At 44.8% G+C, this 12,137-nt stretch overlaps 1 protein-coding gene across 11 annotated transcripts in view; it reads right to left on the minus strand.

Annotated features, from left to right (window-relative positions):
- Positions 1-3,296: 3,296 nt before the first annotated feature.
- ADGRB1 (adhesion G protein-coupled receptor B1) overlaps positions 3,297-12,137 on the minus strand; it is a 378,079-nt gene continuing 369,238 nt past the window's right edge. For all 11 annotated transcript variants that reach the window (XM_075124906.1, XM_075124905.1, XM_048841798.2 and 8 more), the window contains one exon: positions 3,297-6,191. In XM_075124906.1, the coding sequence (XP_074981007.1) occupies positions 5,994-6,191 (198 nt within the window). In that variant the 3' untranslated portion in view covers positions 3,297-5,993. The remainder of the gene's footprint in view (positions 6,192-12,137) is intronic.

Consider the following 12,137-nt stretch of genomic DNA (forward strand, 5'->3'; position numbering starts at 1 on the left):
TTCAGGGGGTGGGGGGGTGTTCCATGAGCACTGACGTGCAATGCCCCATTGATTGGTTTTGGTTGAGAAATCCACATGCCAACGTCTTTCCTGCTCCGAAATAGAAAACCACTTTAGTCACAGGGCTTGAACAAAACCGGTCGCGCAAGCAATTGATTGCTGCGACCTCGTTTACATGACTGCGTCTTCGGCTGCAGAGTTGATTTCTGTTCGCTATTACTATTACAATTCTGTTCCGTAGAGGTTCACAGTCACCCGTAACACTGTGGAAGCTGAGCACGATCCAGACAGGCATTAAGCAACATGACTACACATCGGCCACATGTTTATTGGTTTGCCTTGGCTTTCTTTTAAAGTCAGTGCTCGAGTCCATTTGGAAAATGAACTTGTTATATTTACTTTCTAGGTGTTTCCACTGGGTTGAATGTATATACCTGGGTATTACCTGATTTGTGGCTCTGATTCTTCATTGCCTTGCCTTGAAGCACTTGGCATTGACCACCTTTGAAAGACAGGATACTGGGCTAGATGGACTTTGGTCTGACGCAGTATGTAGAGCCCTGCACAGATACAAATTTATACCCATTGATGCAGATATCTGTGGATATAACTCAGTATCCGCAGAACCGCAGGGCTCTCCTGGGAACCGCAGCGGTGAAAGGAGCAGAACATGGGGCCACCACTCCCAGGAGTCAGCGCCCCATGCTGGCAGGTCCTCTGGCAAGGCTGTACCGCCCACAGCCCTGTCCACTGGGGTGGGAACCAGCTTCATTGGCAGCTCTCCCTGATTGTGTTATTCCATTCAAGCAGCACGCACCCCCTGTGACGCTCTGTACCTTGGGGGAACCCCCTTCATCCACATGTTCATCCTTATATGATTGTGTGGTATCCAGTGCAAAGTTTGTCATGTCGGGTGTCTTTGGAAGGCTCATGATGTACTGAGCATTGTTGTTATAGTAATGTTATACGTTATAATTTCATGTATATAGTTACAAGGCTGAAAACGTAACATTATGACTTAAAGCAAGCCCAGGGGAAAACTCTCTAAGAGCAGAGGGGCAGTTCACACCTCATCAAGGCATGTATGGGACAAACCCAGCACAGCCTCACAGGAACAAAGGACACTGGCCTAGGCAGCAACAAAAGAATCTGTTAGACTCTCCAGGGAGTCACCACCCTTCCTTTGGTCAGCTTGGAACTGTGATGAGGTAATGTTCACCTGACCCTGAAGAGGGTGGGAGGCAAAGCCAAGAGGGAAGAAAGGACATGAAAAAAGGGAGAGACATGTGCCATGCTCTTTCTTTCTCTTCCACCTCCATCTACAGAGATCATCACCAAGCGACTGAAGCGCTGATCAAAGGGGAGAGCCTGGCTGAAGGGCAACCGGGCAGCCTGTAGTGAGAAGCATCTAAGTGTGTAAAGGCACAGAAAGTGTTAAGATCAGCTTAGAATGTGTTTTGCTTTTTTTCATTTGACCAAATCCAACTTGTTATGAAAATTAACATTAAAATCTATCTTTGTAGTTAATACATTCGTTTGTTTATTCTACCTGAAGCAGTGCATTTGATTTGAAGCGTGTCAGAGCTCCCCTTGGGATAACAAGCCTGGTACATATCAATTTAATTGTTAAATTGACATACTCATATACGCTTGCAGTGTCAAGTGGACATAACTGGACACTGGAAGACAGAGTGTCTGATTGTGTCTGGGACCGGAGATAATTGCTAGTGTCATTTGGTTGCACAATCCAAGGAGCAGCTTACAAGCCAGAGGCTGTGTGTGAACAGCCTAGGAGTGGTGGTTCTCTGAGCAGTGCAGGGTAAGGCTGGCTCCCAGAGTCAAGGATTGGAGTGACCTAGCAGATCACTGGTCCAGATAACACCAGAGGGTAATGTCACACCCCCCTAGACAGGAGATGCAGACAACTGCGTGTAAGGGATGGGGGCAGGGCTGGGGGCGGTACAGACAGGCTGTGTGATCTGGGGATGTAGGCATTCCAGACCTTTGAGGAACTGACCAACCACAGGGTTGGCGAACACGGAGCATCCAGACACTCCCGGGTGAAAGGCGGAGATAGCAGCAAGGTGTATCCTTATGGAGGACGCTGCCAGGCCATGCTGTTTCAGGTGCAGAAGGTACTTTAAAATGAGAGGTACAGGTGCCTCGAGAGGGGGTGTATGATGCTGGTCACACAACAAGTAAATCTTTTCCACTTTGCCAGATATGTGGCTCTAGTGGAGGGCTTCCTGCTGCTGGGTAGGACCTCCCTTACTTGTTCTGAGCACAGAAGCTCCATTGGGCTCAGCCATGAAGCTTCCATGCTGTGAGGTGGAGGGACTGCAGGTCGGGGTGATGAAGATGACCATGGTCCTGAGTGATCAGGTCGGGCAGGAGAGGCAATGTGACCGGGGCGTCCACTGACAGTTCCAGGAGTGTGGCAGTCCGATCAGAAGCTAGAGAAACATGGAGAGCTTGCAAAGCAAGATGCCACAGTTCCAATGACCGTCACTGGTGGTAAGAAGGAACTGAGGCGGTGCCGGGTCAGCAGGGTCATATATTGAGAACCATGAAGGCGCCACTCCAGCGGGCTCCACAGCCAACCCGACGGGTGCTGCTAGGGGAAGCTTTCTGATGACTGTGCACATGGCTCACGCATACCTAATTGGAATCAATATGAGCAATCACTCGAAGAAGAACCTAATTTCAACTCGCTTTGCATAGCTGTTAACAGTGACACAAGGTGCAAAGCAACAGAGACTTGGGCCCTAATTAGAGAAGTCCCACGTCTATTGTATTTATGAGGCTTTGTTTCAATTCTTCTACTATTTATGTATTTGGGAAGTTTTAACAGACTTACAAATCCTTGCCATGTCTTTGAAGATGGTAGGACGAGGTGCAATGGCTGAAAGTTAAGGAAGGAAAAGTTCAAGCTAAAGACTAGGATGATGCTCTTAATGGTAACAGCAACTGGATAGTGGCTTTGATTCCTAGGAGACATGGTTGAGGCAACATATGGCAAGATATTTAGGGAGAACACGGGACATTGTCCCACAGAGGGTAGGTGCTAGAGGTGGTTAAACTGGTTGAGCAAAGCAAACTCTTTGACCCTTACTGTCTATAGGTGAAATTCCGCAATCCTAAACTACATTGTGAAGCCAGTGGGAGTTTTGCCTGTGAAAGAATAGCAGGATTGATCCCTGCAACTCTCTGCTGGCCACCAGTATGTGCCTAACCTTCATATGCCAGATGCCCTTAATACAAGATGTGAAAGCGGGCTTTTAAAAATCAGACATGACCAGAGTTTACACTTTTTTTATTAGAAATAAGACACATTCATTTGTGCTCTGAAAACTGTACAGAAAAAACTGACGAACACAGAAATAAGGGAGGTGAAAATGGGAGGGGCAGAGAAGGGTGAGGAGAAAACAGTATTAACCAGAGAAACTGAGCAGAAAAAGTAGAATATCAACAGTTATTAAACAAACATTTATCTCTGTAATTACATAACACTGTTAATGTCCTGCAGCTTGACTGGAATGAGAGGAGCAGGTGGGAAAGGTTAGGAAGAAGGAGGGAGGAGAGATTGCTTGTGTAGGGAAGGGGAAAAAAGAATTAAAACACAGTAGAAAGATATTTGTATGCTAAAATTCATTATGTGTAATTATAATAATTACAGTATTATACAACCCGGCATTTATGGGAGGCCTTTGTGCTTTCCTGTTTCATAGAATAATCTAAAATCTGACAATTACATCACAGTTTTTATAAGTAATTTTTTTTTTTTTACTATTTGGATTTTCTAATTTTTTAAAATTTCATTTTATTTTTAATATTATACAGCTAATGACAAGATAAATGCCATTATACTTTAAAAAAACTAAACCGTGTGGCCTGAAATTAAATTTAAAAAATGCTTGCATATCAAGCAACCGCTGTCGGCGGGGGGAGCACAATTTGATGTCATTGATTGTTTTAAATTCTGTTCCCGTCTTTAGCTTTTTCCTAAAAAAAGAAACACACACACAAACACACATAAATCAAACCCTGATCTAGATTAGCTGCTGTTTTGGCTCAATGTGATGTTTCACAATTAGGTGCTTAGCGCTGGTGGAAATTGATCAAAAGTGAGATGACCATTTTTGGTGAAACAAACGTTGTGGGAAAAGAACTGGTGAAAATTATGTTACGTGAGGACTTCCGATTAAAGTCTTTTATAAAAACAACAACATCAACATTTGATCATGGAAAAATGCGGATAGAAATTATTTTGTTTAAAATGTTCAGATGAAAAAATTTGGACAACTTTCTGGGGGACAAAAATGTTTTGTGCAAAAACCATTGGACTTTTTTGTGTGTAAAAATGTTGATGAACTTTTTTCATGAAAAAATTGAGGAAAATTTTTCATGAAAATAACATTGATGCACAATTTTGAATGAAAAAATGTCCCCATTTTGTGTCCAGCTCTACCTATTTCCTTTCCTTCCACTAGTACCAGAAACCAGTTTCCCAGCTCTGTGAAGTAGAGAAGATAGGGTGGAGTGTAAGGAGAATAACCAGCCAGTGACTTGAATACAATAAAACAGAACATTCCAACTTACTGCACACAAGGGCCCGTATGTTCCTCACCATCCCAATCTTTCCACAGTGGACTCCCACTCAGCGTTTGGAAAGTGACATCCTTGCCCCGCATGTGCATGGAACCAAGCTACAGAAAGATATTTGAAATGACAAGAGCCAAAGAAAGGAAAGGTCTTGGGTTTCAAGTTCTGTTTTTATTGAAGAAAAGAAAAGAAGAAGAAAAAATAGATTTTTTTTCCAAGTGTATGTTACTCATTTATCAGTTTGTCTCAATGTCCTATGGCAATAGTCTCCGTATACTGAATGTCTCCAGGTATATAAGCAGGTCACTGTGGCTTCCAGGGGAGGTGGCTGGAAATAGGTCGAGTCTCAAACCAAACCAAACAAAAAAAAGGGAAAGACAATGAGGCCATATGAACCTTTACACAAGGTTCGCGTTGAGTTTATCTCTGTTTTTAACAGTCAATGAAATGACCTACATTCTTTTTGTTGTTTTTTTAATGTCTCTATCTGGAGACGAGATGAATGGGTTTGTTGCTGACTTAAGAGAAGCTCTCTTCCCACTCTGTGCATCCCACTTTTCAGAGAGTTCAAAGAAGTCCTCTGCAGAGGGATGGGGGGAAATACCCACCACGCCGCTCTTGCTAGCCATATGCTGCAACCACTATATCCGGCGTCTCCCCCACAGCATCCTCTGAGCTGGCTTGTGTAGATCCATGGCTGAGAACCTAATTTTCCAGATTGGAGTGCAGTGGTCTTCTTGACCACAGGATGAAACAGCTTGGTAACTCCAGTTCCCATTTTCTCCGAAGAGCTGGGCCGGGGGGAACAGAAGTGAGCAGGATATGTCTCTCTCCCTCCCACTGCCATGCAATGGGACATCATAGACCAGCCAATGCTGAGCTTTCCCCTGCAGCCTTTGGCTAGCCAGCATCCTGGCTGGGTTCCCACTGAATTAATCCCTGCTCCTTGTTCCCCCCAAGACAACCCCAATCCTCTTGGCCCTTCTGCCGCCATATTTGCTCCCAGTGTCCTTTCGTTGCTCCCAGTTCCAGAGCAGGAAGACTCAACATATCTGGCGATGGCTCCCCGTCATCCTCTCGCCACTAAAGTGTCGTGTTGATTTTGTTCCCCACCCGCCCCACCCACTCCCCCTCCTTTTACTTTTACAGGCTCATGTCCTCTTTGGGCCTACCCAGGGAAGATAGCTTTGTTCTACTGCTACTAAGTTCTATAAAGTAATATTCCCCCTCTCTGCTGAGAACAGTACAAAAGTTACTTCTTTTTAGCAAAGGTTTCAAAAGAAACCAAACACTCTTCCGCACTCACTTTCGATTGAATTTAATCAGCTTTTAAAATTTTGTTTGTTTTGTTCGTTTTTCCAGAAAAAAAAAGTCCCTTTTTTCCTTTCTGCTCAGACCTCTGTCTGAAGGTCAATAATGTCTTGTCCCACCAGAGGTATGGTGGCACCTGTTTTCTCCCACTCTACAGTTTTTAGTTCTAAGGGAGATTGTGGTAAAGGTTCCATGTCCTTTTTAACCCATGATGGTGGTGAGTGGACCTTCCTGATTCCTTCCCAGGGTCTCTTGTTTGGTGTCTGCTGTTTTTCTTGCTACAAAGCAAAGGAAAAAAAGACAGAGAAAGAGGAAAAAAAGAAAGTTACTGCTAGTCCTGCAAACACTACCCTTCATCCACTAGATTTCTTCTTGTCTTTTTTGTTTTAAAGATACGGCTAGGCGACAATTTTCTATCACAATTCTTTCTTGAAAGAAAATTAGTTTTTCAAATAAACAAGAGGCTTTTTTGGGGAAAAATGGCTGCTTGCCAGGAAAATTTCAGTTTTTCCATGAAATACTGAACACCAAAATATTTCAGGTTTCAGATGAATATTTTCAGTATTTGAATTTCCACCAAAAAAAAAAAATCAAACATTTCCATGGAACATTTAGAAAAAAAAATTATTTAGTTTTATTTTCCATAGAAATTTTTGCATAAAAATCATTTTTTCACCAGCTGTATTTAAAGGGGCACAGTCCATCTCTATATATCTATAACTATATCCACACCCAATAAACATCTCATAAATGTAATTGCTTTTTTTACTGACGATACCTGTGATGATTAAAGGCTCAATTCTGCAAAACTGAAATCAATAGCAGTTTTTCCACTGACTCCAAATGACACTTTTGGGGCTTGATCCACCACTATGTTAGTGCAACTTTATGCCAGTGTGTCACCATTGCAATCAACCCACGAATGGCATTTTGAAGTTTCTACAAACATATTGTGGAATGCTCTAGTATATTTTATAGGGGTTGCCAGGGGTTTCATAATCTGTGGCGTGTTCTCATAATCATGTGTGAATGGAAACACATACATGGATAATATTTTCAATTGGCATTCCATGGAGCTTCCCCCTTTTTCGCTTTTTAACAGAGATGCTTTTCACCCTTTATCAGCCCTAAAAAGCACCCAAACATTAGAATAAAATGGGTTCTCCCAGACACAATAGCACCATGAAGTTCTCTGCAAACCACCTGCCATGGAAAAGGGTTTGGTCTGGAAGAGATGTGGACAGAAAGGAAAGATGATTCAGGTCATGAGGAGGAAGAAAAAAATAGGGGAGAAGGCAAGAAGATGTACATGTAGGTCACATGCATCCAGATCCACTCTATAGTCCTTGTGCCATTATTCAGAGGTATTGACTGAAAGAATCATATCCACACACCGAGCTGTGGTATTTCAGGGTACTTCCTGTGCGTGACATTGTGGGGAGAGCCACAAATCAAAAACTTAGAGCTATGTCTGCCTATCTAATCTAGCCACCTGCCATAGGTTCTACTCCTCACTCTGTCATGGTTGTCAAGACACTTTAGAATTTAAGATTGGAAGGAACCTCCTGGGGAAGTGAGTCCAGTCCCCTGCTATTGCAGGCAGCCCTGTCATATAGCCCCTTTCATTAACCTAGCAAGCTGGATCTTCCAACTAGTTAGGTTTCTTGCTCCTATTGGGAGGCTGTTCTAGAATCTCACCCCTCCAGTGGTTAGACTCCTTCTTTTAATTTCCAGACAAAATTTACAATTGGACAGATCATCCCCATTTATTCTTGTGCCGACAATGTCCTGTAGCTTAATTAGCTCTTCTCCCTCATATTTACAGGGAGCAATCAGATCCTCTCTCAGCCTTTGTTTTGCTAGGCTAAAGAAGCCAAGCTCCTCCACAAACTAGGCTCTCCATTCCCCGATCATCCTTGCAGCCCGTCTCTGCATGAATGTGGCTCAGGACATGTCTACATTTACCTCCGGAGTAATTGGTCCAGCGGGGGTTGATTTATCGCATCTAGTGAAGACGCGATAAATCGACCACCGAGTGCTCTCCCGTCGATTCTGGTGCTCCACCGGAGCGAGAAGCGCAGCCGGAGTCGACAGGGGAGCGTCAGCAGTCGACTTACTGCAGTGAAGACACCGCGGTGAGTAGATCTAAGTACGTCGACTTCAGCTACGTTATTCACGTAGTTGAAGTTGTGTAACTTAGATCGATTCCCACCCCACTCCCGCCAGTGTAGACCAGGCCTCAGTGACCAGCTGATAGGCACAGTGTCAGTGTATAAACACCAGTCCAAAGACAAGATCTCACAATATGTTGTAGTACCACAAGCCACTGATTTCAGTGCAAACCAAGTCCACATCTACGATACTTCACAGAAAGAGGCACAGATGGTTGGATAAGTATACGTCAATGTAGTAAGTAACTCCCCTCCCTTCTTGCAATGGAAAGACCTCCTTTGATCTGGGTATTATTTAAGGCCACCTTCAGCAGCAGGACCCTGTTATTTTAAACCTGCCCTTCCACACAAGCTCAAGAGCTTTGCCAAGGCACCTCAGTCCTGACCTTTAGCACCCCCCAGTACTCTAGGCCTGGCCCCCAACAACTCAGTTCTGCTAATATACTTTAAGCTTGACTTGAAACGGTCCCAGCCATTCCTGTGCTGGGTGTCTTCTGAGCACCGAAACCTGAACAAGCCACTCAGTGTGAACTCGCCACTCTAGGGACATGAAGAATTGGGAACTACCCTGAGACCCAGCCAAGTCATCTGAACAGGTGATGCAAGCCAGCATTTAAAGTGTGGTTTTCAGAGGCCAGGGAGAGGAGCAGCCAGGGGAAGCTTGCCTTTGCTGTCCTGTTTGTGTGGCCAGACAGAGGTAGCCAGCCCGCATGCATGTCAACTCCGCCCCAGATCACATGAAAACCATTAAAATACACTAAATATAAGGAGCACGGCTCCTGTCGCTGACGCAGCTGCCTTTGAGGTGGGCCACGCTGCACACCAGTTTAATATGCACAGTGCAGAAGAATATCGTATCCAACTGGATCTTCAAGATGAATTTAGTAGGCTGAAGAGACTTAACTGAGTTGACTAGTGGCCCAGATGCGGGGGCTTAAACATCCCTTGCTCTTTGCAAAAAGACTAATGGGGATCAGTGGTTAGTTCCAGTGTCCTTTTTCTTCTTACCTCCCCATGAAAATGATTAAAATTCGGTCTCTGTGTCCCTGGGACACCTTGAGCTGCTTATATAAGATGGCTACTGCTACTTAGTGTCATAGTGTCTTAGCAGAGTTTCTGGGCAGGAGGAAAGACCCACCAATCCATAGCAAAGCAAAACCTGAGGAGAGAATTGTGTGATCCCACTGCAAACTGCTCTGGCGCTGGCCCCAGGTCTAAGGCCTCACGGAGAGCCAGGAAGATGGGTAAAGAGAAACAGAAAGTGCCAATAATTCAAAAAGATGGAATCATTTCCCTGGCCTGACACATTCCATGGGCTTGTTGCTCTGAGGAAACAAAATTGTGTATCCCTCTCCCAGCTGGGAGGGTTGAAATCAAATCAGAGCTGAATGTTTCAACTTTAGAGAAACAAAATGGGCCGATGGACCCAAAACAGGGTTTTTTCCAGATTTTTTTTTTCATCAAACAATTTTAAAAGTTGGGTGTTTGTCCCAACTTGGGATGAAATATTTTTCAACAGCTCAAAAAGTTTCATGGGACAGAAAATCCATTTTCCAACCAGCTCGACTGCTGCTTCCTCTTCACCGGCCTGTAATGCAACCTACCAGGCTCATGGAAGCCCAGAGCCCAGGGCTGGTGGGACTGTGCGCAAGCAAAGAAAGGTAGGCAGCGTTGATGCACTTGGCCCATCATACAGGCTCATCATTAAGGAAGGAAAGGGAGTCTAGAATACCAAGCAGCAAACCCTGATGTGCCAGCACCAGGAGGCACACCAGCAATTGGGAGCCAGGACTCTACTGGCGCAATGGCAAGCCTCTCCTCATTGTTTTGGTTAGTATTTCATCTACCTGCATAGCTTGGTGATGCCACACCTGTTCACAGCAAGCTGTCTGGTTTTCACTATGCTGCACAACTGTGTTTGACTGAAGCACGAACAGCGCAAGGCCCAAATTTTCCAGCGTGCCCTCCGATTTCGGGGGCTTCAGTTTCATGGGTGCCCAACCTCAGACACCCTGGGCCTGATTTTAAGTGCTGAGCACTTGCAGCCCCCCCTTGGCTTCAACTGAAAATATTTGGATCCAGGTTACATGCCCCAAAGTTACAGAGGAAGCCAATGGCTCAGCCAGAATTAGTACCCAGAATCCTCCAGGCTACTGCACCTTTGATCCACCTGCTCGATAACTCAGCTTCTTCTCTTTAAAAAGGCACCTGCTGTATGATAGGTTGGGGGAGAATGGGCAGGGGGTGCACCCCAAACTTCTGAAAACCATTTAAGGTGCATGATAAGGTCTGTCGCTGATGACAGTCCAGGGATGCTATATGAGCAGCAGGGTAGCTGATGGAAGGTAGACAGGATGGTGGGTAGCAGATGAGCTACGTGGGGTGTGGGATTGCTGATGGATGGTCTATGGGACATTGGACAGCTTAGAGATGTTTTATGCCTGAATTAATTAAGGTTCTCTGCAGTTTTCATAACAGAATTTATTGTAGCAATTATTACACTTTATGTAGCGTTCCCTGTAAAAGACACTCTAATTTCCCTTTTAACCGTTGCTAATTATCGTTTCATCAAAGCCTTTAAAAAGTGCAGAGAGCATTAAATGTGAAGTGGAGCAGGGACATCGTGCCTGGGAGTGGGAGGCCCCTGCTGAGGGACTCACAATGATTAGAACTGGGTTCCTAGGAGCAGATTCTCTATTTTCTAAATTTGACGCAGAGACCGGCCTTGTAGCCCTGAATGCTCAGCCCACAACCGCGCACTCTGTTCTGGCTGAATTTTCCCACCCTGAAGCAATGTCTCCAGCTACCAAGTCAGCTAACAGAAAGACAGGTAGCCAGCAAATGAGTGAATTAGCTCTGACGTGCACTGGGATATGCCAGGCGGACACATGGCCCAGACTACTAATTACCTACAACAGTATGTTCTTTGGGAAGGTCTGAAAAGCCTTTTGAAAGCTCCGGCTGGCAGTGGGGAGAAGGGAGAGAGGGGAGTTTCTCCAGAAGAGCCTTTGATGAGCCTCGGAACCATATGGTACATTTCTGATGGTGCAAACCTCCAGCTGAGAAGCACATTTCTAGCAGAGGATATAGAGACACAAAGCAGAGCTCCTCAAGCTTGTCCATAAGAGGATTTCCACATCCAGACCCTTGCCCCTTGCAGCCTGGAGGTGTGACTTACAATCCTTTCTTCCTTCCACTCTGGAATACGTCAATGAAATTGATACAGTCTCCTGGTGATTGAGCAGGAGGAACTGGTTGCAAAGTGGCTGGATCAAGCCATGTCTGGAGAAGACCACAAGAGGCCAGGGCATAGCCATCTCAGGAACAGCTGAAATTTTTCAGACGAATTATTCACTTGTCATAATACACAGATTCAGGTTAACCAAAGCCACTTGTGAATTTGGGTCGAATTCAGTGAATAGTTTTGGCCAAAAAGAGAGAAAATTAACACAAAACATTTTGTTTCAACACTTTCTAAGCTACGTTTCAACTTTTGGTTTCATGATGATGTTTCATTTCAAAATTTTGCTAGATTATTTACAAAAGCAATCAAACAAAAAAGGATATCCCCACCCCACCCCAAAAATTAAGCAAAATGAAAAATAAATACGTAAAAAATCATTTCAGGTTTAACAAAACTTCTCAGTCAATCTGAAACAAATTCTTTCCCGCCCTCCCAGTTTTTCTGGTTTGGCCACTGAACCAAAAACAATCAATTATTCACTCAGCTCTACTTAAGAACACGCTCTGTCAGGATCAAGGCTAGAGCTGGACAAAGCTTTTATGGCTGGTTTCAGAATTTATTTCTGTGATGGGGTGCCTGCCCCACACTGGGCTCTAAGGGGTTAAAAGAGCCCTAGGGAGACTGCGCAGGAGGCAGCCAATCAGAGAAGGGCTCAGAGGAACAGTCAGTCAGGGCCTGGCAGGCCCATATAAGAAGAGCTGCAGGGCAGAGCAGCTCCAGTTGTTTCCTGGAGCTCAAGGAGGGACGACCAGCTGCTTTGGAGGAGGAGGAGGAGGAGGAGGAGGAGGAGGAGGAGGAAGAAGAGGAGG

Source organism: Caretta caretta, chromosome 2, assembly GCF_965140235.1.
Source record: "Caretta caretta isolate rCarCar2 chromosome 2, rCarCar1.hap1, whole genome shotgun sequence".
Lineage (NCBI taxonomy): Eukaryota > Metazoa > Chordata > Testudines > Cheloniidae > Caretta > Caretta caretta.